This window comes from Symphodus melops (genome assembly GCF_947650265.1).
Source record: "Symphodus melops genome assembly, chromosome: 9".
In the NCBI taxonomy this organism is placed as follows: Eukaryota; Metazoa; Chordata; class Actinopteri; order Labriformes; family Labridae; genus Symphodus; species Symphodus melops.
In genome coordinates this window covers 19,996,873-20,021,564 of record NC_136699.1, presented here as the reverse complement: position 1 = coordinate 20,021,564, position 24,692 = coordinate 19,996,873, and the positions used below count along the sequence as shown (strand labels likewise).

Below are 24,692 nucleotides of genomic sequence, written 5' to 3'. Positions count from 1 at the left end.
CGCTGTCGTATACGCCGGTCAAGCACATCCCAAACATGCTCAATGGGTGACATGTCCGGTGAGTATGCTGGCCATGCAAGAACTGGGACATTTTCAGCTTCCAAGAATTGTGTACAGATCCTTGCAACATGGGGCCGTGCATTATCTTGCTGAAACATGAGGTGATGTTCATGGATGTATGGCACAACAATGGGCCTCAGGATCTCATCACGGTATCTCTGTGCATTCAAAATGCCATCAATAAAATGCACCTGTGTTCTTCGTCCATAACAGATGCCTGCCCATACCATAACCCCACCACCACCATGGGCCACTCGATCCACAACATTGACATCAGCAAAGCGCTCACCCACACGACGCCACACACGCTGTCTGCCATCTGCCCTGAACAATGTAAACCGAGATTCATCCGTGAAGAGAACACCTCTCCAACGTGCCAGACGCCATCGAATGTGAGCATTTGCCCACTCAAGTCTGTTACGGCGACGATCTGGAGTCAGGTTAAGACCCCGATGAGGACGACGAGCATGCAGTTGAGCTTCCCTGAGACGGTTTCTGACAGTTTGTGCAGAAATTCTTTGGTTATGCAAACCAATTGTTTCAGCAGCTGTCTGAGTAGCTGGTCTCAGACGATCTTGGAGGTGAACCTGCTGGATGTGGAGGTCCTGGGCTGGTGTGGTTACACGTGGTCTGCGGTTGTGAGGCCGGTTGGATGTACTGCCATATTCTCTGAAACGCCTTTGGAGACGGCTTATGGTGGAGAAATGAACATTCAATGCCCGAGCAACAGATCTGGTTGACATTCCTGCTGTCAGCATGCCAATTGCACGCTCCCTCAATGCTTGCGCCATCTGTGGCATTTTGCTGTGAGACAAAACTGCACATTTCAGAGTGGCCTTTTATTGTGGACAGTCTAAGGTACACCTATGCACTAATCATGGTGTCTGATGAGCATCTTGATGTGGCACACCTGTGAGGTGGGATGGATTGTCTCAGCAAAGCAAAAGTGCTCACTATCACACATTTAGACAGATTTATGAACAATGTTTGAGAGAAATGGTAATATTGTGTATCTGGAATGAATTTTAGATCTTTGAGTCCATCTCATGACAAATGGGAGCAAAAACAAAAGTGTTGCGTTTATATTTTTGTTGAGTATACTAACATGAACTGCTGTGTAACAACAGGTAGGCTAGCTGTCACGCCTAAAAGAAAGTCAATGTTTTCAACAGATTCTTTGAAAAGAGTACAAGCCAATAAACATGCGGCAATATGCACACACTGTAAGTGTCCATACTCAGCCTCCCTTGGTGTAAATGCTGACATACAAAGCCATATTAAAACAAGTCAACACTAATAGCAGGCAAAAAAAGCTGGAAGCAGGTCAGGTCACTGATCTATGGATCGATACACATTGGTCTGCAGAATTCAAGTGTCCTATTTACAGGTTTAAAAATAAGGTCTCTGTAGGGCCATAGGGTAGTTTATGTGACTTATATAGGGCATAATCGGGATGAGGGATGTCTTTACTGAACCCTTATCATTGGGTTTTTACCCTAACCCTTTTTTAATTGCATTGTCGTTTCAACAATCAACTGTTGTAGGCTTCTCATTAATTCTGTTCATGCACATGTCACAAATGTATAAGTCTCAGTAATACAAAACACAGCTAAGTTATGTTTGTAGAGGCTTAAGTAAAAATTTGATGATGTACATTCATGAACTGTATACTGATTAACAATGTTGAGTTGAATACATATGAGTCTATTATCTATGTAAATATGTAAAGTAACTGTTTTCTAATGAAGATCTGTTCATGTCTGTGAACACATTTGAACTTGAAACAAAAGTGAAGGCTAGTCAAAGTAAAACAGGAAGCTCAAAGATCTATTAATACTTTCAAAATAAAACTGTGATAAAACATGACATGCTGTAGTAGAGTACTCATTATAGTAATTATTGATGTTTTGATAACAAAATCAAAAGAATCTAAAAAAGTGATTAAAATAATGTACTGGTAACACAAACAAACATTTTGTCAGTCACTCGTAGTCAGACACTTTTTTTACGCTTTAAAAGTTTGGAAACAACTAGCTACCTGTGTGCATCTGTATAAGCAGCTGAAATTTAACCCTAGTTAAATATAGAAAATATTTTAGCTAAGATAATTACAAAATACACACTCTCCCATTCATAGAAAAATCCATTAAAAGACAATGCTGCTTTAAACAATAACACAATCAACACAACTCTTTATACATGCTTAAAGTATGAACTCTGCTTCATCTGAGCCAGCAGGTTTTGTGTGTGTGTGTGTGTGTGTGTGTGTGTGTGTGTGTGTGTGTGTGTGTGTGTGTGTGTGTGTAGGTGTGTGTGTGTGTGTGTTTTCTTGATTGCAGGAGTGGCACCAGGTGTGTAGGAGTCGGGCTGCAGCTGCAAACCATCTTCAATCAACTCTGCTACAAGTACTTGGCTTCAACTCCACCACTCTGCCAGATTGTAGACTCTGCTACAGCAGTTTAGGCTGGTTCACACGGCAGGATTATTTTGCCATGTGTGATGTGTGAAGACTGCTCTTGTCAGCTCGGAAGGATGTCGGGACGGATCCGATCTCAAATCAGGGATAGTCAACATGTTGGATTGTTTTGTTTTGATTTCTTATCATGTGTGGTGTCCCCCGACAGGAAAACGAGCACAAGCCTGTTGACTGTGACGCGGAACCAGTCAAAAAGCGAGGTGACATCGTGGCAAGGAAGCGCTGGGAGCACGCAGGGAGTCCAAAAATCAAACCACATTTGATCTCGAGAGGCTTTGCGAGATTTCCCATCTGATCGGGGGATTCAAGCGAGTGAAATTGGTTCGTGTGTTGTATGTTGCCGTGTGGCCACACACCACACACTATACGACCAAAACTGTGAAACCTTCGATATTGCCATGTGTGGTCGCTAAGGTTCGGGAAATTAGTCAATAATTTCAAAGTCCTGCCGTGTGAAACAGGCTTTACTATCCTTCTTTCAACACATTACCTATAGGCATACGGCTTGAAAGCAGTTCGAGAGGATGGCTAGGAGGCTGACCAAAGATGAGAGAAAGTTCAACTGGACGGCCGGGAGGCTGACCAGACATGGGAATCAGTTCTGGGGGACGGCCAGGTGGCTGACCGACCACAGGGAGTAGTTCAGGAAGACAGCCGTGTGACAGAGCAGCGGCAGGGCAGGACCTTTGCCAAGGGCCCTGGAGCCAGCCAGACCACTGAGGGAAAGTCATCAGGTCTCGGCCGGACTGCCGTGGGAACGTGGTCAGGTATCGGCCAAACGGCCGGGGAGACGTCGTCAGGTTTCTACCGGATGGCCGGGGAGACGTCATCAGGTGTCAGCCGGACAGCAGAGGGAACGTCGGGCAGCAGCCGGACTGCCAAGGAACATCAGGTGAGGTGTCGCCAGGTGTCGGCCAGACCACCAAGGGAACGTCAAGCGTCAGCCGGACCGCCGGGGAGACGTCGCAAGATGTCGGCCGGACTGCCGAGGGTACGTCAGTCATCAGCAAAACCGCTGGGGGGGACGCCAGACGCCGGCAGGGCCGAAGGGGAACGTCATCAGGTGTCGGCTACATCTTGGAGACCGTCTCCTTGGCTGTCCAGCCGACACCTGATGTCAGAAATCAGCCGGACTGCCGAGGGGACATAGTCAGATATCGGCTGGACCGCTGAGGAGACGGTCTCCAAGACGTAGTCAGATGTCAACCGGACCACACTCTCCCATTCTATGAATGGAAGAGTGTGTATTTTGTAACCACCGAGGAAACATTGTCAGTCGTTGGTCGGACCACCGGAGAGATGTCAACTGGAGGCAGATGGTGCTCTGCCGAACCAGGAACAGGAAGCAGACAGCGCTCTGCCCAAACTGGTGGCAGATGGCGCTCTGCATGAACGGGGACAGGAAGCTGACGGTGCTCTGCAGAACCTGGGACAGGAAGCAGACAGCGCTCTGCCAAAACTAGTGGCAGACAGCGCTCTACAGGAATGGGGACAGGAAGCAGACAGTGTTTTGCAGGAACAGGTACAGGAAGCAGATGACACTCTGCAGGAACGGGTACAGTAAACTTGAGCTAAGTATTGGGTTGAGGCTTGGTTTGAGGCCTGGACTCGGACTGAAGCCTGAGCTTAGACTTTGTGGAGCCTTCTGGCTCCAAGTAAAGGTCCATCAAAAAGTCCACCAGAGCAAAAGAGGATATGAAGTCAGGACATTGTGTAACCCGACCTTGCCTCCTCCTACTTATTGCACCCGGGAAAAAGGCAAGCCATGTCCCCTCCCAGGGAGAAGGTTTGTTATTTAACCAAAAACAATCTGCTCGGTCCATTGTTGGTCAATTCATTCTGTCACAATTACAAGTGTGGATAGAAAACGAGGGAGGACCCAATTGCAGAATAAACAAAAATAATTTATTTTTACTAAAAAGGCAAAAAACACAAGCAAAAACTTACTAGTCACAAACTTCGTCAAAAAAACCATGAGTAGTAAATCCAGGGAGCAGAGAACACGGAGAAACATCCAACACCTAACACAGACAAAAAACAATGAACCGACAAGAGGGTAAGAAAACACACTAAATAGACAGGGGTCACCTCAGACATAGGTGAGACTAATGAGACAGGTGAGGACAATCAGGGTAATCACGAGAGGAGGGAACACTGAAAACTACACAGTAAAACATGAAAACACTGAAGACCAGAACTACAACTTAAAACTCAGGAAACACTAAAGACTGAACTAAGAAACTTTAACACACAAGTAAAACAGGCAACAATATTAAAGACAACAGAGAAAGACATGAGGACACAAAGTAACACAACACCAGGAAATAAATAAAACAGAACTGAAATGTGCTAAACTTGCCTTGCCACTTTATTCTGTTAAGTATGCTTATTTATAATAATAATAATACATTTATAATTTATAATAATAATAATACATTTATATATGTGCTAAACTTGCCTTGCCACTTTATTCTGTTAAGTATGCTTATTTATAATAATAATAATACATTTATTTATGGTCTTTATGCACTATCCACTTATTCTGTCTGATATCAGATCTTATATCGTATCCATCATAGCACTATGGTCACTTTATTTTTCAGTATTCATGTGGTTTATACAGAGCTAGTATATATTTAGACTGTTGTTTCCTGCCATGCACCACTATCACTTTATGATTCACGAGCTGCATATAGCTTTATAGTTAAATATTATATTTATACTCTATTACTTCACTATGATTCTGTAACGTCTGTTCATTACTACTTTACATATATGCATTATGTCTGATTACATCTTAGTCCGATCACTGTCCACTTATATCTTCTCTGGCACTACAGTTCTGTTTACATCTGTTTCAATAGTCTAATGCAAGTCTGTTTACATCATATACATCTGTTCACATGTCTGCTTTCATCTGTTTACATGCATGCCCTTTTACATCTCACGTCGTCGCTGTCCTCTGAATCTAACTCTGTGACTTGTATTTTTTAACTTGTACTAACATCGAGACACTTTACTGTCTGCTGTTCTTCGTAACTAACTCTGTGATTGTATTCTAACCTGTACTAACACCCTGACACTTATTCTTCTTAAACACTTTATTCTTTGTTGATTGGTTAATTGTTTAGTATAGTTGCACTGTTGTTATCTGCTGCTCTGTGCGCCCTTGAATTACGCCCTTGATTGGAAAAATAAAGTTTTTTTGAATTGAAACCGGAAAGACAGAATCAACAAACTCCACTGGCTCAGCATAAAACACTCAAACCTCGAAAAACTGACAGCATCTTTGAAAAATAATCTGGCATTATCTGGTCCTTCTTTTTGCTAAATCTTCAACGCTGACTCCTATTTATCTCCACAAACAGTTCCTACTGTACTCCTCATATCATTATACTGTATAAAGTTTGTTTAATTATCATTTGTTTGATTTAACATGTATGTACTATTTTTTTGTCCTTTACTGCTGTTTTTTAAATGTAATTCTTTTTTTTCGTTTTTATATGGTTTTACTATTCATAAACATTGTTTTTTTCTAATGCTACAGCATCCCGTAATGTTGCAATACTCTCAATAGATAAATCAGTAAGACCCTACATTTTTTTCCCTGGATTCTCTCATACATCTGTCTTTGTGCCATTTGTCCTTTTAGTCTGTTTTTTGCCCATTTGTCCTGTTTGTATGGTTTTATCCTGTTTGTCCTTTTCCTGTTTGGTTTGTCTGTCAAATGTTTTTTTTTTTCCAAATAGGCATCTATTATGTATTCACTCAATGTAAAACTGTGTCTTTTGTACATTCAGTTGGGATTCTTTAAATAGCTTTTGAGATTATTTATTTATTTTTTGTACGTTGAATCACTGCGTCTCCCTCTATCCCATTTCCAAGTGTCAATTTAGAATAAAAGTTGTCTTAAGACAAACAGAGCAGGTAAAAGACCTTACTCTTTGTTATATTATCTACCAATACCCAACATTAATCCATGATGAGCAAAGCAAAAAGCACCATTTAGCAAAGTTACAGTGGCATGGAAAACTTTCTTTAAGAGGCAGAAACCTTGAGCAGAACCAGACTCATGATGAACAGCAGTCTTCTGAAACTGAGTCGGGCTTGGAAAGTGGTTTAGATGGAGACATAGAAAGAAGGACAGAGACAAACAGAGCAACAACAACAAAGAATAAGATAAGTGTATAGCTACAATTACAGTATTAATGGTAAAGTATGAGTAGTATTGCAAGAAACAACTTTAGTCTCAATATAGACTGATATGTCTAATATTACCAGACAGAGGGCTGATTATGTTAATTATACAGGTTGAAGTTGAATAATTGCTGTAGCAGGAAGAGTCGGGAGGAGGGGTCGTTCATAGAACGCTGTCCCCATAACGATTGCAGCTCTTAGATTCACTTTGATATTTATGATCATGATAGATGTAAGGCTTATATTGATAATTGTTGTAGCCGTTGAGGGGAATTCTTACTGTTCTCTTTTCTGTAAACACTGATTCTCAGCAAAGATCAATAAAGGAAGTGCATCTGTTGGGGTGGAGGGGCCAGTTCTCAGTTGCAGAAGTGAAACCAGCCAGTAAAACTTGACTTTAGCATGCGAAGAAACTTAGTGCCATTTTGCTTCAGACAGACGATCATACGGATTACAGTGGGCTCAAATAAATTGACAAGGAAAACAAAGTGGGTCTGAACCATGTTAGCTGAAGGTTTCCTCAGAGTCCTGCATTTCAGAGAGGAGAGAAAGTTTGTCTCAGACTCCAAGCTGAAGACCTCGGAGACGCACAACCATTTAACGGATCCATTAAGTTGCACCGTCTCAGAGTCAAGCTCCATAGACCAGCAGGCTGAGTCGACTGAATCAGGTAAACAGCCTTGTTAAATGTTATACTGTCTGATAAAGTGACAGTTTTAGATCTTTGCACTTGGTCTCATGTTATAACCATAACTTAACAATGTGAAAATTCCTCACTTCCCCTTTTACTAGAATTGTTTTTTACTCTGACAACCAAGAAAATTTAAAATTGAATGCCTCTGCATTCTTTTCTTTTTTTAGGTCTTAACCAGGAGCAAACAGATTCCAACCAATTCCAGAGCCTAAAAGTGATTCCTCAAGGTCCTGTAGGCCTCTCAATCCCTGGCTCTTCACTTTTCCGTGCACTAGACCCTGACTTCGTAGTTTGCCTAGATGATTGTAGCCTCCTTGAACAATATCCGGACCTGCAGGTGGCTGACTCAGGCCGCATCTCAAACAATCAACTGAGAGCCATCATCACCCAAGATCGTGTGCCTGATGCCTCAAATCAGCCAGAATGGGCAGCCAAATTGGAGGCCCAAAAGCTTGTGCCATCCATACCTGACCAGGGTTATCTAGTTATGGGGAACAGTGTGAACATCAGCTTGGATCAGCCGGAATCGGCATTGGAGCCCATGTCTAACTCAGTGCTGAATGGACTTCTGGACAAACAGCTGGAGGAGGTGTACTTGCAGCATTTGACTGACAACTTGGCTCGATGTAACTCCCACCTTGGGAACAGCCTCCTACACGGCCTGGTGCCTCCTCCACAGCCCAGCAGCCAGCAGCAGGGGCCCGACTCACTGGAGGTCACTCTGGAAAGAGGATCTGGAGGAGACAGCGGCAAGAAAATAAGTTATCTTAGCACCCAGACCTTAGCACCCTGCTCGTCCAACTTCAGTTCCCCTTTCCTGAGGATTTCAGAGCCTGACAATACATATCTGCAGTAAGTGCACTTGTGCAAACATCCTTTAAGAACGGAGTGATAATTTTCTGCTTCTTCTTTCATTTCAAATATACCAACATAGTTATTTACAATTTAGTGAACCAGTTCATGCTTATATTTTTTATTTCATAATGCCTTTGTTTCTCTGATTAAAATAAGCCGTGTTTACCCGCTCATATCTGCCACCTGCTGTAAGGTTGTGGGACTACACCAACCGAAATAGACCTTACATACATCAGCACTTATTGTATTAACATTATAAGTGGGAGTGTGCAAGATATGTATTAGACTGAAGCAAACTGTGATCCAATGTAAGCTGTGACTGCACATTAAAGATGCTTTGTAGATAAGATAGATGACTGTAAAAAAGAAGATTTCTTCATCAAATAAAATACAGATGTTTCCAAAGTGTATATTTGAAATCTTTATTTGTTATAGTTGTTCTGATGATAGATGTTTGAAAGGACAAAGACTTTTATTTTTATTTTTTTGTTGCAAAATAATAATGTGCTGAAAGAAGAGGAAGAACTACTGTATCCCAGATTCTACTGGCGATAAAAGGCTCTCTGTTGTCCAACAATGCTTTTAAACAATGAAGAGCCATCAGACTGGGTAAGATTTTGAGATTTAATTTATCTAGATCGAGATTTTATCTGGATACATAGACTTGACATGTAGAGCCAAGGTGAGGAATCTTGGGCTTTTACTTTAAAGTAAAACAAATTTTTCATGTTGAACCCAATATATCACATTGTTAAAAAAATAAAATAAAATCCTCACCAACCGTCCCGAGGAACCTAAGAGAGCTCAGGAGCTCCCAGAAAAAGATAACCACAGGATTAAATTCTTGGTCAACTTCTGTCTTCAGTGTACATGTCATATATTCTGTCTGTTTTCTTTGTTGTTGTTGTTGTTTTTTTTTACCAGAATCCAACCTGTGATGTCACAAATTGAGAAAATTTGAAAGCATTGAGAGCATTTTTCTCTGTGTTGTAAGACTTATACAGACCACATTCAAAGGACTGGAGGGGTTAATTTCAAATGTTGTGGGTCGATAGATACTCAGGTTACCCATATGCATGTTCAAAAACACTGTCAAAGTGTATTTTTTATAATATGTCCCCTTTTATTGAACATTTTCAGTTTTCTGCTTTGAAAAATGAATGTACTATTGACATTGATGTATGAAAAAATATCCATCCAGGATTATGTTAGGAACACCTCGGCCAGTCTGTTGTTGACCCACCTGTAGAGCATCACAGATGAACCATGAACTTTTCTCTGATCTAGCAAACAGTCCATTTAGTGTCAGACTTAAACACACCAGTAAATAACCCGACTGCCAATGGACATACAGTATGCTAAAAAACCTTCTGTGACTTTGAACCCAGTCTGTCATCCTTCACCCTGAACCTGCCCTCCCTCAGATTTTTTTGGTACAAACTCAGACAATACACACCATTTTAAAGCTATATATTACAATATTATATACTGTCAGTACGTTTACATTTGTGTTTAAATAGATGGACACACATTGTGACTCATGCAAAGATAAAAAGGCACAGGGGCTGTATTAGAGTAAACTGAATCTAAAAACTGTTTTTTGATTTGGCCTCACTGACGGGAATCTCATATGTGCAGGTCCGCCGTATGAAATGAAAAAAGGTTTAGTACTGAAAAACTTAAAATAAATATGAATACATTCATATATAAATTTGGTCAGAAGTCCTTCAAATATAACCTGATAGGTTTGTTTATGGTTGAAAACATTCATCTTTATTTTTGTATTTATTTTTCATTAAAACTTAGTATTATTTAACTTAACATGAAATTTTATTTCCTCATGTAAATTCTTTGATGAGAATTTTGGGAATATGTAACATAACATAACAGAACGACAAGTTAACTGAAGACTATTATTGTAAATTGTTTAATTATTTGGGGAGTTGCCATGAGCTCAAAATGTGTGTGTGTTTTTGTGTGTGTTATGCTCAGTTGCTGGTTGAATATCAGTGCTAAGTCAGGGATTCCTGTGCACATTAGTGGCTGCAGGAGTTTTTGGTCAGGTTGTTTTTAGTGTGTGTGTGTGTGTGCGTGTGTGTGTGTGTGTGTGTGTGTGTGTGTGTGTGTGTGTGTGTGTGTGTGTGTGTGTGTTGCCAGCCCACCCCCTATCTCTAAAACCCCTGTCCTACTCTCTCTCCCTGCCTCTCTCTCTCCTGTTCTCCCAGCATGGCTGCCAGATGGCTGCTATATGGACTCTCTCTTTTTACCTGGTTTGGCCTGCATGTCTGGCCCTCACCCCTCCTGCTGAGCTCCCTCATCCCCACAACCTGCCCCCTGAGCTGGGCTTGAACAGAAGTGATGGCAGCCCGTTTGTGGATCTGCCGCTGGCTCTAAGGGTTTTCAGCGTGGACTATCACCATGTGCAGGCTCCCTTTGAGATTGTGCTGTGGATCATGCTGGCCTCACTGGCCAAGCTGGGTAAGCTTTTTTTACTGGTCATACATGAAAAGCCAACTGTAGAAGTTTTAGTTAACAAAAAAGTTTGCTCTGAATCTTTATCAAATAATGTATGAGTAACCTAATCCGTTCGGTTTATAAAATATTTAAAAACTGTTAATTGCGTTTTTAAAACATTCTAGTTTAATACAAAATTATCCTGATGAGAGTAAAACAATATAAAGAGGGAATGAAGGCCTATTCAAACTGTCTTTATGTTTAGAATAGGCTATGAAGAGAATATTAAACCATATACGTGTCTGTGTAGAACAATAGAGAAAACGTCACTGAAGTTAAAACAAAACAAATCCTTGTCGTTCCCAAATGTGTCTGGCCTCCAGGTTTTCACTGGTCAGGTCGAGTCCCAGCTGTGGTCCCAGAGAGCTGTCTCCTCATCATGGTGGGCCTCCTGGTTGGAGGGGTGATCTACGGTGTTCGCCACTCAGCTCCCCCGACTCTCAGTGCCGATGCTTTCTTCCTCTTTCTACTCCCGCCAATCGTCTTGGATGCAGGATACTTCTTACCAGGGAGGCTGTTCTTTGAAAACCTTGGCACCATACTCTGGTTGGTCTGTAGTAAATGATTCAACTTTAATAAAGGTGTTTATGCTTGGGGGTTAGACGTAAGGGTTTTTGTTTCAAGGTCAGGGTTAGTTTTTGTTTTGATTTAGATTAAAGTCACGACTGGATTTTTAAACAGCTTATAAAAAGCTGAAAAATCATTTGAATTCAGTGTAAAAAGCAAAACAGAAACACATGGAGAGTAAAGATTGTGTTTGACTAACATTCATCATCAGGTATCCAGATGCTAAGTTCTTTGGCTAATGTTTAACTGTTTCAGACCTGTTTAATGCATAAACCAGGAACTGTTTAGATGTATGTTTTTCATATAGACAAAGGCATTAATGAATCAGTGTTGTTTTTGCAACTAATTGTTTTTAATCAGTAACTGAATAATGGTAACCAGTGGAGGATTAAAAACAAACACAAGATACTACTATTTGAAGACTTAAGTATCATTACAGTTGCCTCTCCTGCCTCTGTTTTGCACATCTCCAGGTATGCAGTATTGGGAACCTTATGGAACGTTCTCGGCATCGGCCTGTCACTGTACGGTGTGTGTCTTCTGGCCCAGAGCTCTCTGGGAGATTTGTCTCTGCTTCACTGTCTGCTGTTTGGCTCTCTGATCGCTGCTGTCGATCCCGTGGCCGTGCTCTCTGTCTTTCAGGAGATGCACGTGAATGATCAGCTTCATATCCTGGTTTTTGGAGAGTCTCTGCTCAATGACGCCGTTACTGTGGTGAGTGGAGGGAGGTCATCGGCTCGTCTCAAGACTAAATAAACAACGATATTCTGATCATAGCACATTATCTTTCTTTCAGGTGCTCTACAAGTTGTTTGAGTCCTTTCTCCGCCTGCCCTCGGTGTCAGGGCTGGATGTGCTGCTAGGAGGGTGTAGGGTGGTGGTAGTGGGCCTGGGTGGCCTGTTTGTGGGCCTCTTCTTTGGTCTTGTGGCAGCCCTCACCTCACGGTTCACATCCAGAGCCCAGGTCATTGCCCCGCTCTTCGTCTTCCTCTACTCTTACCTGTCCTACCTGACCTCAGAGATGCTCCACCTTTCTGGTATCATGGCGTAAGCACTTTATCCCTTTAGTAATGTGTACCCCAGCAACATTTTATGGTGTTTTCGTATCTCTATCTTTCATCTTCTTGCAGCATTGTGACTTGTGCTGTGACCATGAAGCAGTATGTAGAGGCTAATGTGTCCGAGCGCAGCAACACCAGCATCCAGTACTTCCTGAAGATGTGGAGCAGTGTGAGTGAAACCCTGATCTTCATCTTCCTGGGTGTTTCCACAATACAGGACGTGCACATGTGGAGCTGGCCCTTTGTGTGTGCCACTCTGTTGCTCTGCCTGGTCTGGAGGGCCACAGGTACAGTATGCACTCGAACGATCTCCGCCCATCTACAGGAATGGTTTGGAGTTTGATTAAAATAATTACATTTTCTCCCTCTGAAGGTGTTCTCCTGCTCACTGCGGTGGTTAACAAGCTGCGGAGGAACACTGTGACCTTTAGAGACCAGTTCATCATTGCCTACGGAGGCCTGAGAGGGGCAATCTGTTTCTCTCTCGTCTTCCTGATAGATGACTTCCCAAAGAAACGACTCTTCATTACAACGACCATTGTTGTCATCCTCTTCACTGTCTTTGTACAGGTAAGTATTTGAAATAATGAGTCCCTGTAGTTATCTTCGCTGAGTTATTATTAGTTTGTTGAGTTTGTTTGTTTGACTTCAGGGGATGACCATTAAGCCTCTCGTAGAGCTGCTGGATGTGAAGAGGAAGAAGAGAGCTCTGCCCACTGTCAGTGAGGAGATCCACAGCAGGGTGAGAGATCGTTTAACGTCATCTCCAAATTGTGCAAAATTTAGCTGTGAGACTTTTAACAAAGACGAAGAAGAGAGAACATATTACTTTTACTTTTAGCTTTTTAGCTTTTACTTTTTACTTTTATAGCAGGAATATATCTGAAGTGCTGTCCAGCCAGTGTGCAGCCTGAGATCCTCATGCAGAACTGTTCACACCACCTCCTCGGCTGTGGAACGACCTGCCGGAGGATCTCAGACTGGACATCTCAATATTTGCTTTTTAAAACACATTTTTATTGAAAGGCCTTCTCTTAATCATGTTCTATAATAAGTTACAGAGCTTTTTGAAAACAATAACTCATAATAACTGCACAGAAACCCAACAACTTAGGTTGAGACCAAAAGGACTGAGGCTGTGAGAAGATAAATGAGTGTTTAAAGGAAATAAGAGAGTAAAACCATAGGAGGGAGTTAAAAGCTAAAACAAAGTAAACATTAAAAACTGCTGACGTATAAAAAGATAGAAGCAAAAGATGCAGTAAAAGGTGGTGAGATCAGTAAAAAGCAATAAATCAACATGAAGCAGAATAATACAAGAATAAGATAAAAGATAAAAGAAGACCAAAGGACAATAATACTGAGATGAATACGACATCCCATCGGGTATTAAGAAGAGATTCAAAGGAACTCACTGATTCTGCTCCTGTTTTATTTGTTTTAACTTTAGTCAATCTTTGTCTCAGTTATTCCTGTTCAGTTCTCTGTTAATTGGTTGATGGCTATGTTGTTGTTTCACGCTTGTCATCTGTGTTTATTATTGTGTTTTTTACTGTTGGGATTTTTATACTCTGTAAAGCACTTTTATGACGTTGGTTTTGATAAGTGCTTATAAATCAACTTTATTATCATTAGTATTATTCTTACTTTATTTATTACATAGATGCCAATGAAAGGGAGGTGCTGAGTATTTAAGGAGTGCATTATTATTATAAGGACATTGTTTATTTGTCAGCGTATGTATCACTTGGTAGGATTGTTAACCACAGAACAATCATTTTCTTTTTTAATACAATATCCACTGAACAACACGGTGCGCCTCGACTTTTACTTTTATTTATAATCTAATTCAAAAGTGTTCATCAGTTCATTTATTTAATTTTCAGATTTTGGACTCATTATGTTACACATTGTGTGTGTGTGTTATTTACCGAAAGCATTACACACCAGAGTATAACAAGGGGTATTAAATGACTCTCTATTATCTTTTTATGTTTGGTTCAGTATACAACATGATGTCCTCCACGTTAACACACCTCTAATATGAAGTAGCTTACTTGTCTTTCTGTAAAAGAAATCAAACATTCACCTTGCTCTGTAGCCTCTGTGATTGAACACCGACCATTATTTGTGACTTCGTCTTTAATCCAACATGAAATGTGCAAACTTTTGCTTCTTTCTTGAATGTTTTGAGCATGGACAAGAACAGGCTCCACATTTGAAATACTTCATAGAGAGGATTGGATTGACTCATGTATTCATGGTATACTTACATTTTGCTTCCTTTCAGCTCATTGATCATCTGCTGGCAGGGATAGAGGATGTGGTTGGCTACTGGGGTCAGCACTACTGGAAAGATAAGTTAGTTTCTCACTTTTTACCTTTTTACATTTTTTACATTTTTCAAACTCATCTTCTGCCCTTTAGATTTCTAACTCACATTTCCAGTAGATGGCAGCACATACCACATTCAAAAGTCTCATGTCCACATTCGAGACTCTGGCTACTGTAAATGTATTTGATTTGTGTTTGTTGTGTTCATGATGATTGTGTATTTGTGTTCAAGGTTTGAGCAGTTCAACAGGAGGTACCTCCGTCGTTTCCTAATCCGTGAGGATAATCAGGCTAGCTCCAGCATCCTCAGAGTTTATCAGGAGCTGGAGAGAAGGGAGCAGAGAGGGGACGAGGAGGCACCACCACTGTGAGAACATATTCTCTTCTTGAAGCGCTCATGGTCCACACTTTAATGTAGGCAGTATTATGATCACAGTAGTTCTCTTTGACACTTTGAATCCATAAAAAAAGAATTGCCAATAACGCTGGACTCTGATTCATCACAATACGTTTGTGAGGATGCTTTCCAGCTTTTTTGCTGTTTACAGTAATCTGTTTACAAGAAGAAACCTGCAAAATGTTCGCCTTATAATGTCACAAGTTTCTTAATGCTCAACATTTGGAAAATAAAGCTACTGAAAATTGGTATGTGTCAGTCCTCAGGACACCATCTTTGGCTGAGTAGATATTCACTCTCTTACTCTTAGAGTGGACACTCGTTCCCACAGCCGGCCGCTCTTACCAGAGGAGATGGACAGCATCAGGCGTATTCTGTCCAGAAACCTTCAAAACTTTAACAACAAGGTAAACTTCACAGCTTTGGTTTGCATTGTGTATCATTGTGGAACAACTTAGTATGCCAGTCATGCACTTTCTCTTTACTTCTTTGCACTCGTGTGTGTTGTCACCCCAGCAGACGCCAGCGTACAGCAGACACACTTTGCACCAGGATGCTAACAGAGTGAGGAAGTCCCTACAAAGACACCAGAGTCTGGGAGAGAGATACACCTTCACACAGGTGCTATATGTACACTTACAAGTATACATGTGTGCCAGTCATTATATTCCACATTTAATTCACTTATTTTATTAAATAAAAAGATAAATTATGATAATTCTATTTTAGAGTCTTTAGCTAAACAATGTGGAATTCCATTTTCATCTATTGGGCAAAATAAGCAACCTTAAATTCCCTTTAGGTATGTCATGTTGGGCTTATTTCTATGCTTTATTTTCATGATAGCACTCAATGAAAAATAATATATGTTCGTGACAGGATTTGAGTGTCACTCTTGAAAAGGTAGGATGGTTTCAAGTTCAATTTATTCATCCAATCGATGTAATCGAAACAACTTCTAATAGGATGTAAAATCTTAGCTCCACTCTATGATGTGTTTTAATGTGTGCTTTTATTGTGGCAGGCGGAGGATGCAGAGTTCAGTGACTCACAAAGAGCAAGAAAGGGACTCAGCAGGTGTCACACAGGTGAAGTTACTGTTAATTCATGTCCAAACAAACATCAAGTACACAAAATATGTCGATTCTCCATCTGTTTTTTATCACAAAGCTCCCAAAGAAACATTCATGTTGTGATGTTTGTGTGTCCATTTTTAAGAAACTGCTGTGAAAAGAGAAACAAGACATAACATTTAAAGTGATTCCAGACAATTTTTTTGTACACAATTTAAATTCTGCTCTACACTCTTCAATTTTCTTTCAACCTTTCTGCTGTTGGAGAAAGCAGGTGAAAACACAGACACATGTCTTCAGGTTGTCAGAGGCGCTGCTTGTCAATTGGCAAGACAGAAATCTGCTTGGGGCCCCAGGCCAGAAGGGGGCCCCCTGAGGATGACAAAGTTTAAACCACAGAAGGAGCTAAAACGTGTAAAGTTTGCAATGACAGAGGGAAACCTCCCTAAGGCGGCCCTATCTGACAGCACTCAGATGCTGCTTTAGCTAGTTTTACATGATGCGTTTGTTCATTGACTTTTAGCATATTTACATTTTGAAAACACGTTTTTTAATGCTCTTTATATTTATAAAATAAGGCTAATTTAAACTTTGGCCATCTTTTTTTTTTGCCACTTCCCTTTTTTGCTGTTGTAAAAGTATGTTTAAAATAATGCTGATAACATTTTTTTTTTTCCTCGAGCCACACCAGAATGTAGAATCACCACGGCAGGTTGTCCTCTTGTCTCTGTGTACTTTCTGATCGATGTCCTTGACAGCTTAGGTTTGACTACTCTGACTTAGCTGGTCTTCTTTTGGCAGTGTGCTCCATTAGCCCGCTGGCTGTCCTCCAGGAACCATCAGTCCCCGCAGCTTCAGCTCAAACAACTATTCCAACATCTTCTCCTGCTGCCAGAGAGGAGCAGAGCTCTCCACCACACCAAGCATCTGTGGGGGGAGCTACGAAAAAACAGCTCAGCTTTGTTTTGGAGAATGAGAAGCAACAATAAGGAGAACCTTGAAAAAATACAAGAAGGGAGGAAAAGTTACAAGGAATTCACAGAGTTGGGTAATTTCAGTCAGGCTCTTTAAAGGGATGCCCCATATTTATTAGCTATAGAGTTATGGATTTTAAGAGTGGTTGATAAAAGACTTTGGCAATTTCATGACAGTATTTCAATTAAAACTGTTAAATGTATGAAATAATTCACCCTCTGGTTTATCGTTCTGAGTGGTTGCCAGCTTCAATAAAGCTCCTTGATTTACCTCTGAAACACCTTCGCTGGAGGTTTGAGGGTCATTTACGTCTCTGGTCTAATTTATTTTCAAAGTGACGCTCCAAGTGTAACACCGACCCCAGAAATACCTTACAGTCATAAATGCTGATGCTCACTATTTAATAAGCACACACAGACCAATCATGCCTCTCCTTGTTTCCTTCATAAAGCCTCTGCACAGTCGCAGTAATTTGACTAGGATAGTCTGACTGCCTCCGAAAATAACTTGCCCCCCCCACGCCTGACCCCCTCAGTTACTCAAGCTTCTTTTCCCTACAGCTCCCAGCATGCCAGGGAGTGGTCTGGGGGTGCAGCCTGTTTGCTTTGGGACTGGGGCTGGGCAGAGGGCTGAACAGTGGACACCAGTGAGGAGCTGAGGATCAACTGACCTGAAGACAAAGAGCGCTGTAAACTGGAATTATGAGGGTGGGAGCAGCAACGTTGGTGGGGGGCATATTCGGAGTATTAGGGACTCTGTGTTTCTTCGTAGCTTTTGGTACAGACTATTGGCTGGTGGCCAGTGACAACTGTGGGCCACATACATGGTCGACACAGACAACACTGACAGGTGATAAAGATGCCAATGGGACTGAGGTAGGACATTTAAGTACACAGTGTGTGCACTAACACAACCATATATAGCAAATCCTGCAGTCAAAATTAACAGTGGTGTTCATAATAGTCAAAGCAACTTTTGTCATTCAAACAACAAATGTAAGAACCACAAAAAGATCAAAGAGGAACCTGATCATGCCGTGTAGAAAGAGGCTTGCATGCACTAGAGGATATTTAAAGAGATTTCAAACGTGGGAAGTCTTACATTTCTACAAAGCCCGATAAAGAGAAATGACGGACATAGATGTAAAGACCTTTTCTTTACATTTCCTTTTAAATAAGTAATTGTAATATGGGGTTGGTTCACAAAACAATCGATCCTAGACCTAAATTAGGTGCTCTACTTCTGGTAAAAGTGCATGTCTTTCAAACTTCACAGCTCAGTGTGTGCCAAAGGATTCAAATTAGGATTGTTACTGGGATTGTAATACTAATACAAACAGCGATGCTTTTTTTTTAATACCTTTTAAATTTGTTTTCTAGTTTGTATTGCTAAGAGTAAAACTATTTCAAGTGATCATAGAGGCCAATAAGGTGGTGAACAAACACATCTGTTGAATTATCCATTCAACAGTTAATCTGAATCTCAGTCAATCTGGACAAAAAAGGGTCACCCTATCACCGTGGCTTTTACCCTGGTGGTGCAAGATGGACGGTTTCTTTGTTACTTTTGTCTACATTACCGTCATAAAAACAAAAACAAAAAAAAACACCATGGTTATTTTATCACACTTTACAAAACTACATCTTTCAGACAACTGTTTTCATGGGCAGTGAATTATGCAGATGTGAAAAACGCCTTCAGGTTCTAGTTTATTCCTGTGCTACGTTGTTATAAAAGTTCACAAAATGCAGAGTAAGGGATATACTGTACTTCTAAAGCTAATCCCCCCGTGAACTCCTCCCCAACATCACAGCACAACAAAGTCTTTCATTTCCAATAAAAGAGGATGATTAAACTTGCTGTGTGTTTTTCAGCACCATCAATCATATTTTTGACAAGCAAATGGAGAGTATCACTCATGCGTGTTTTATAAGTTCCCCCTGAAAACCCCACAAACGAGCAGGCCATAATCAGAACCACGTTTGATGCCATATCGCTGCCGGAGTACAGAACCACACAGAGCAAAGCTGACGGAAAGGTTCATCCATCTGCAGAAACTCAAGTGTCCATCTCTTTGTTTAGTTTTTCTGATCTGGTCTGTCTGTCTCTTTTTCTCATTTAGATCCAATTAGTGGAAACTATCACTGATTCTCCTCCAACACTAACTCTGCACCACGAGGGCTTCTTCTGGCGGTGTGTGTTTCAGGTGGAGCCCACAGCACAAGCAGTCCTTGCCACTCTCTTCAGTATGTAGGCAAAAAAAGTTTTGTTTGGGGCTAGTCCAATGTGCTGCATGTCTTTAACTTAGACATAAGTCAAGACTGTCTGCACGCCATTTTAACAAGTGTATGAAAGAAAAATGACTATAATTTGGATAGTTGACATAAAATATACAGGTCGGGAACAAGAAGAATGTGTTTGCATGTGTTTTAGTTGTCTGTAATCTTACTTCTTGTGTTTCTTATTTCCATGTTTTCTTTCATTGACAGTACATCATATTTTTTACATGTACATTTCTGGTTTAAGAAGCCTTTCAAGCTTGTTCGCACCCTATATTTATATACTGTATATATAAAGCCTACATTTGTGTGTGTGTGTGTGTGTGTGTGTGTGTGTGTGTGTGTGTGTGTGTGTGTGTGCCTAGCAAACCAGCCAGAATCCAAGGTCTGTATCCATGGTTACCTCTTCCCTCTGCCTGTTGCACTTGGACAGGTGCCTCATCCAAGCTATGATGCTACAGCAGGTAATGCACTCACTCACGTACCAGCAAACAAGTGACAAACGTAAGGGAAAAATCCAAAGCAAAAACATGTAAAATAGATACAAGGGGATCATATTTACTGAACATGACATCAATGTTGATGTTGTTTCTTCATTAAAAAAATGTTTTTTTAGCAATACTTTTCTCACAAACATTTAACCAATCTGACATTCCACATTTGCATATATTCACAGGGACAATTATGACGAGTTCTTCGATGAACAAACACAAACAGTGAGAAGATTCAGGGTCTTCTTAATTATGTAACTTTTTTAACACGTCATTTTGATTTTATGGATGATACATGTAATCCATATCCGCGTGCAGTCAGTTGTTAGGAGGCCAGAGCTCCAGCTCTCAGCCGGCCATTATGTTGACTGAAAGTGATGCTGAGACAGGATTGCAGGCAGCACACACACCAACACACACTCTGACACATACAGGCTATCGATACACACACTTTTCCCTCTGCCAATACTCCTAATCACTCAGTAACCTACACCACTGAGGTATTGTATGTTTATCCCAGCTGATGTAGGTGGTGTGGGTACACTGAGGCAGGGTATATTGGTGTACTGTTGTAGTATGTTCCCGAAATATACTCAAGTACTCTGTCAGCATATAAGAATCTTGAGAGATCCATTTTTTTTGTCTTTTTACACATTTATAATAACGGCAAGGAAGATTATAATAATAATTCATATGCTCTGAAAAAGATACGAAAAAATTCTGTCATCAGTTTTAAAGACATAAAAACTTTTACCATTGTCAGCACGTTCTAGAAACCAATCAAGCCTCTCTACCCCATGCATGCATGAGCCCACACTCAAAGCATGAGCTGAAATCCGCCTCTGGACCAATGGCGCTAGTGCATGTAAGTGAGGGGCGTGGCTTTTGAGGGAGCACAGAGCCAATGGAGCACAGATTGATATCTTAAATCGTGACAAAGAAGTCTTTGAATCTTGCTAATTGTATATGCTATTAGCCGAGCCTGGAAAAACAACATGGAGGTGAAGATATACAGCTTGCCAGGATCTTTCTGAAAGTGAAAAATTATACCTACTGTCCCCTCTTATGACCACAGATTCACAAATAATACTGTTCGTCATTCATCCAACTAAGAGTCCAGTGTTTATCTTCTGTTAAATACCTTTATTAAGGTTAAGATTAAAAAAGTAGGCTACTCCAATACTTCAGACTTTCTTCTGGCCTAAAACCTAAGAAAGTTCTTCACGTAACTATTTTTGTATTGTTCAATATCATTTCCTGTAGAGTGTTAAAATTCCTTAAATCATCCAAAAAAAAGGAACATATTATATTGATACAAAAAAGTACTGTGCTACAGTTGTCTTTGTAGAAAACTTAGTGTTCTGATAGCGTCCTGGTTTTTTCTTCTGCAGTGTTTCGTGGTTTCTGGACCGTGCTGATAATCCTTGGCCTGGTTGCAGCTCTCACTGGAGGCTTCCTCTTGGTCTGTGGTGTTCCCTTCATCAGCCACAAGCTCTACAAGCTGGGTGGTGCTTTCCTTATTGCCGCCGGTAAAATATAGCCTACGTGTGCATGGGTGGAGTTAACGTTGTTCATCTGCAGAGTGAAATGTGCTGCCAGGGATATATGTGACTTTACAGACACAAACACATGCCGCACACATTGCTGCTGTCAGCTGTTAATACCTGTCACATGACAAACACATATCCAACACGCAGAGCAGCAGACGTCACTCGACAAACTGTCTCTACAACAACAGTAGATTTAAACAGTGCTACCGTGGTAACAGGAGAGATGGGTAGCTGCATGCCTTTGGTGTTACAGCAGATAGTCTCTGAGTCTCACTGATACTCTCTCTGTCGCTCTCCAGCTTGCTTGTTCCTGTTCTTTCTTCTGCTCTTCGTCCTGTGGATGGAGGTGACGGAGGTGAGGCGCTACATCCTGCAGGAGAGAGGAGAGGCCTGCCCGAATGCAAATGTTTCAGTCCTCTATGGTCTGTCATTCATGGTAGCAGCTGCTGGCGTGCCTCTGGAGCTCATCTCTGGGATGATCTTCATGCTGGTGGCCCGTGCGTTGCAAGCCTGCAAGTGAGCCTTCCACTTGCCCTGTGGGTTAAGAAAAGACTGACCTTTTTATGTCCTGCACGGGGACTCAGCTGCACATTTGTGGGATGTAAATACTGTCTGTAACGACATGATCGATATCACAGCACCACCTTTTGGGTGTCTAGTTGCATGCATTTAGAGACACTTGTTCGTGCTTAATTAGACACTTAATTAATTATGTTTCTATAAATGTCTTCTTCTTTTTTATATCATAAATCATTACAGATAGAAATGCCACAATGAATCACTGTCAGATTTAAATTGATGAATTGTACTATACAGGATTTAAGGAGACTATTTTTGTAACAATGGTATAAAATATTATTCCACTGAATTGCATACATGTTGTCATTCTCCTTCATTTTGTATCTATTAGTACTGCTTAGTTTATCGAGAAGAAGCTGAGAAATGTCTGTGTAGGTTCTCAGTCATCCAGCTCGTGGTTAATCGAAGCCTGATCCAAAGGCAACTTGGACTTAGAAGATGAGAAATGTATGGATGAACCAGCTGTGTCCCCTGTCCTGATTTTGGCACGTGATCAAAGTAAGCTAGCTGGAGCAGAGTGAGGTAGGAGGAATGACTGGCGGGATGGACTCGAGACAGAAAGAGTAGGTTTGATTGAGGGTGGGGGAGGGGGTGGAACAGGAGCGGGTTGGATATAGGGGGGGATAGAGAGTGAATTGAAGCTTGTAGGGGGGCACAAGGGGGCTTTGAGAAATGAACAGCTGTTTGTGGGTTTGGTTGGTGTATAGCAGGCCAGCCACCTGCCTCCTCCCCATCACATTTCACTCCCTTGATGAAATCCTAATGCTTTCACTTTTCTGCCTCAAACGGCTTTTTTTTTAAATGCTTACAGGACTTTAATGTCAGAAATTCAGACACCCCTACTCTAATACATAATCTGACAATCATCCATTGCACGCAGAAACAAAAAGACCCATTCTATCCTTTCTTCGCTGTTATCCGAATGGAAGCAGAGACTTGCGATAGCATCACAACGGCCACAATGTTAGATCAATCTCCTTTTTCATGGGTATGAATGGGCAGCGTGTGGAGACAAGCGGGAGGACTCTCAATCACACATATCAGCTTTCCTCTGCTTTACTGACGAGCAGGAGTGTAGGGGGAGGTTGCTTCAAAGAACTAATTCATCAAACACATAACAATGTTCAGTCACAAACACATGCACTTGTGATGATAAAACTATCCTGACCACCACAGAGATGGTGAATGTAGTGTATATTTACTACACACACACACCTAAACACACACGCACACACACCTACACACACACACACACACACACACACACACACAGCTGACCCTGTGTGACTTCTGTAGGAAAGTATACATAAGGGTGTAACACTGTAAGACAGCACCATAGCCATTAAATGCCATTGGTCAACTGGGTTTACTCTGTTGCCTGTGATGTCAGAGGATACCCTCTAACCCTCTAAAGTGTAGTTGTGGTCTTTTATGTAATTGTTTCAAGAGTTGTAACGTATGTTTCTTTATGTTGGTGATGATATCTCTGAATCAAAATCACAGTCATAAAAAACTTATTTGTATTATCTGTGTCGCAAACTGGCTCAAAGTAAGTGACAAAAGAATGTTGTTATTACACACAGGGTTCACAGGGAGTGCAATGTAGAGATGAGTGTAGTGTTGTGAAGTGCAAACAAAAAGCAAAGCAGCTGGTGGAGGCTCTGGGACGAAAAGAGAAGAGATACGTAGTGGAAGCCGAGTCCTGATGGACTCAGGCGTACCCAGTTGGCCCTCCTGACTCCGCCTACTGTCGACCAAGCCAGGAAGCAAATGCAGACAGGGCAGGATGTTGCTGTCTTATGTGAAACGTTGGGAGAACAGGGTCAATGTATGATGGATTATACTTTAATGATTGTTTTTATCAACAAGTTACAGCACATTAAGTTAATGTTATGTAAATGTTATGTATGAACATTTATCTCAAGAAGAATATTTCTGGTATCACAGACTTACAAACCTTATGATCATATTTAATATCAGCAAAACCTGCCAAAAAACACAAACGAACAAAACACAAAAGGAAAAAAAAATCTGAGCAGTTACATAAAATAAATAAAATAAATAATGTTATTAAATTAAATTAAATATATTATGTTATTATATGTTTAAAGAAAATATAATAATAACAACTTCAACTTTTGTAATTTACTTCATTTAACAATGCATCATTTACAAATCCAGTCTTTTCTGAGGAGACTTTAAATCTGTATCATGCTGAAAATCAAAACATTGTTTAAATGATATGAGAAATATTCATATCCATTTGTGTTCATAATCAATTAACAACAGACTATAAATGTGTAAACAGCCTGACATGAACAGTAAAATGTTGTACTCATAAAATCAAAAAAGTAAGTGAGCTTTCTTCTGCTAATAAAGTGCAGTTCAAACTATTGATTATTACACAAACAGGAATAATAGCACTGAAGCGAGGGCCCATCGAAGTACCAGCACTGACTGAAGTTAAAGTGACAGTGGACATTTGACAGGAAAAAAGGGAAATGTAAGCAACGAACATCAGATGTAATCATTAGTTGTAACACACACTGGTACTGTAGATTAGTCAGCACCATTACCTCGCAGCACACTG

At 40.9% G+C, this 24,692-nt stretch overlaps 3 protein-coding genes across 3 annotated transcripts; all 3 read left to right on the top strand.

Annotated features, from left to right (window-relative positions):
* Nucleotides 1-7,185: 7,185 nt before the first annotated feature.
* On the top strand, nt 7,186-8,690 carry LOC306828917 (uncharacterized protein). The gene is made up of 2 exons (XM_079351664.1): nt 7,186-7,403; nt 7,595-8,690. Exons 1-2 carry the CDS (start codon nt 7,235-7,237, stop codon nt 8,281-8,283), a joined length of 858 nt encoding a protein of 285 aa, XP_079207790.1. The 5' UTR covers nt 7,186-7,234; the 3' UTR covers nt 8,284-8,690.
* Nucleotides 8,691-10,519: 1,829 nt separating this feature from the next.
* LOC306829448 (sodium/hydrogen exchanger 2-like) lies at nt 10,520-17,468 on the top strand (the record flags this gene model as incomplete). The annotated part of the gene is made up of 13 exons (XM_079352489.1): nt 10,520-10,760; nt 11,120-11,342; nt 11,837-12,077; nt 12,160-12,410; nt 12,494-12,711; nt 12,798-12,994; nt 13,077-13,166; nt 14,715-14,785; nt 14,991-15,125; nt 15,466-15,562; nt 15,672-15,776; nt 16,180-16,243; nt 17,030-17,468. 13 exons carry the CDS (start codon nt 10,520-10,522, stop codon nt 17,215-17,217), a joined length of 2,121 nt encoding a protein of 706 aa, XP_079208615.1. The 3' UTR covers nt 17,218-17,468.
* A 387-nt stretch (nt 17,469-17,855) lies between these two features.
* Nucleotides 17,856-22,383, top strand: LOC306828918 (transmembrane protein 182-like). The gene is made up of 5 exons (XM_079351665.1): nt 17,856-18,078; nt 19,326-19,449; nt 19,848-19,946; nt 21,365-21,502; nt 21,823-22,383. The coding sequence occupies exons 1-5, from the start codon at nt 17,905-17,907 to the stop codon at nt 22,041-22,043; spliced, it is 756 nt and encodes a 251-aa protein (XP_079207791.1). The 5' UTR covers nt 17,856-17,904; the 3' UTR covers nt 22,044-22,383.
* Nucleotides 22,384-24,692: the final 2,309 nt, after the last annotated feature.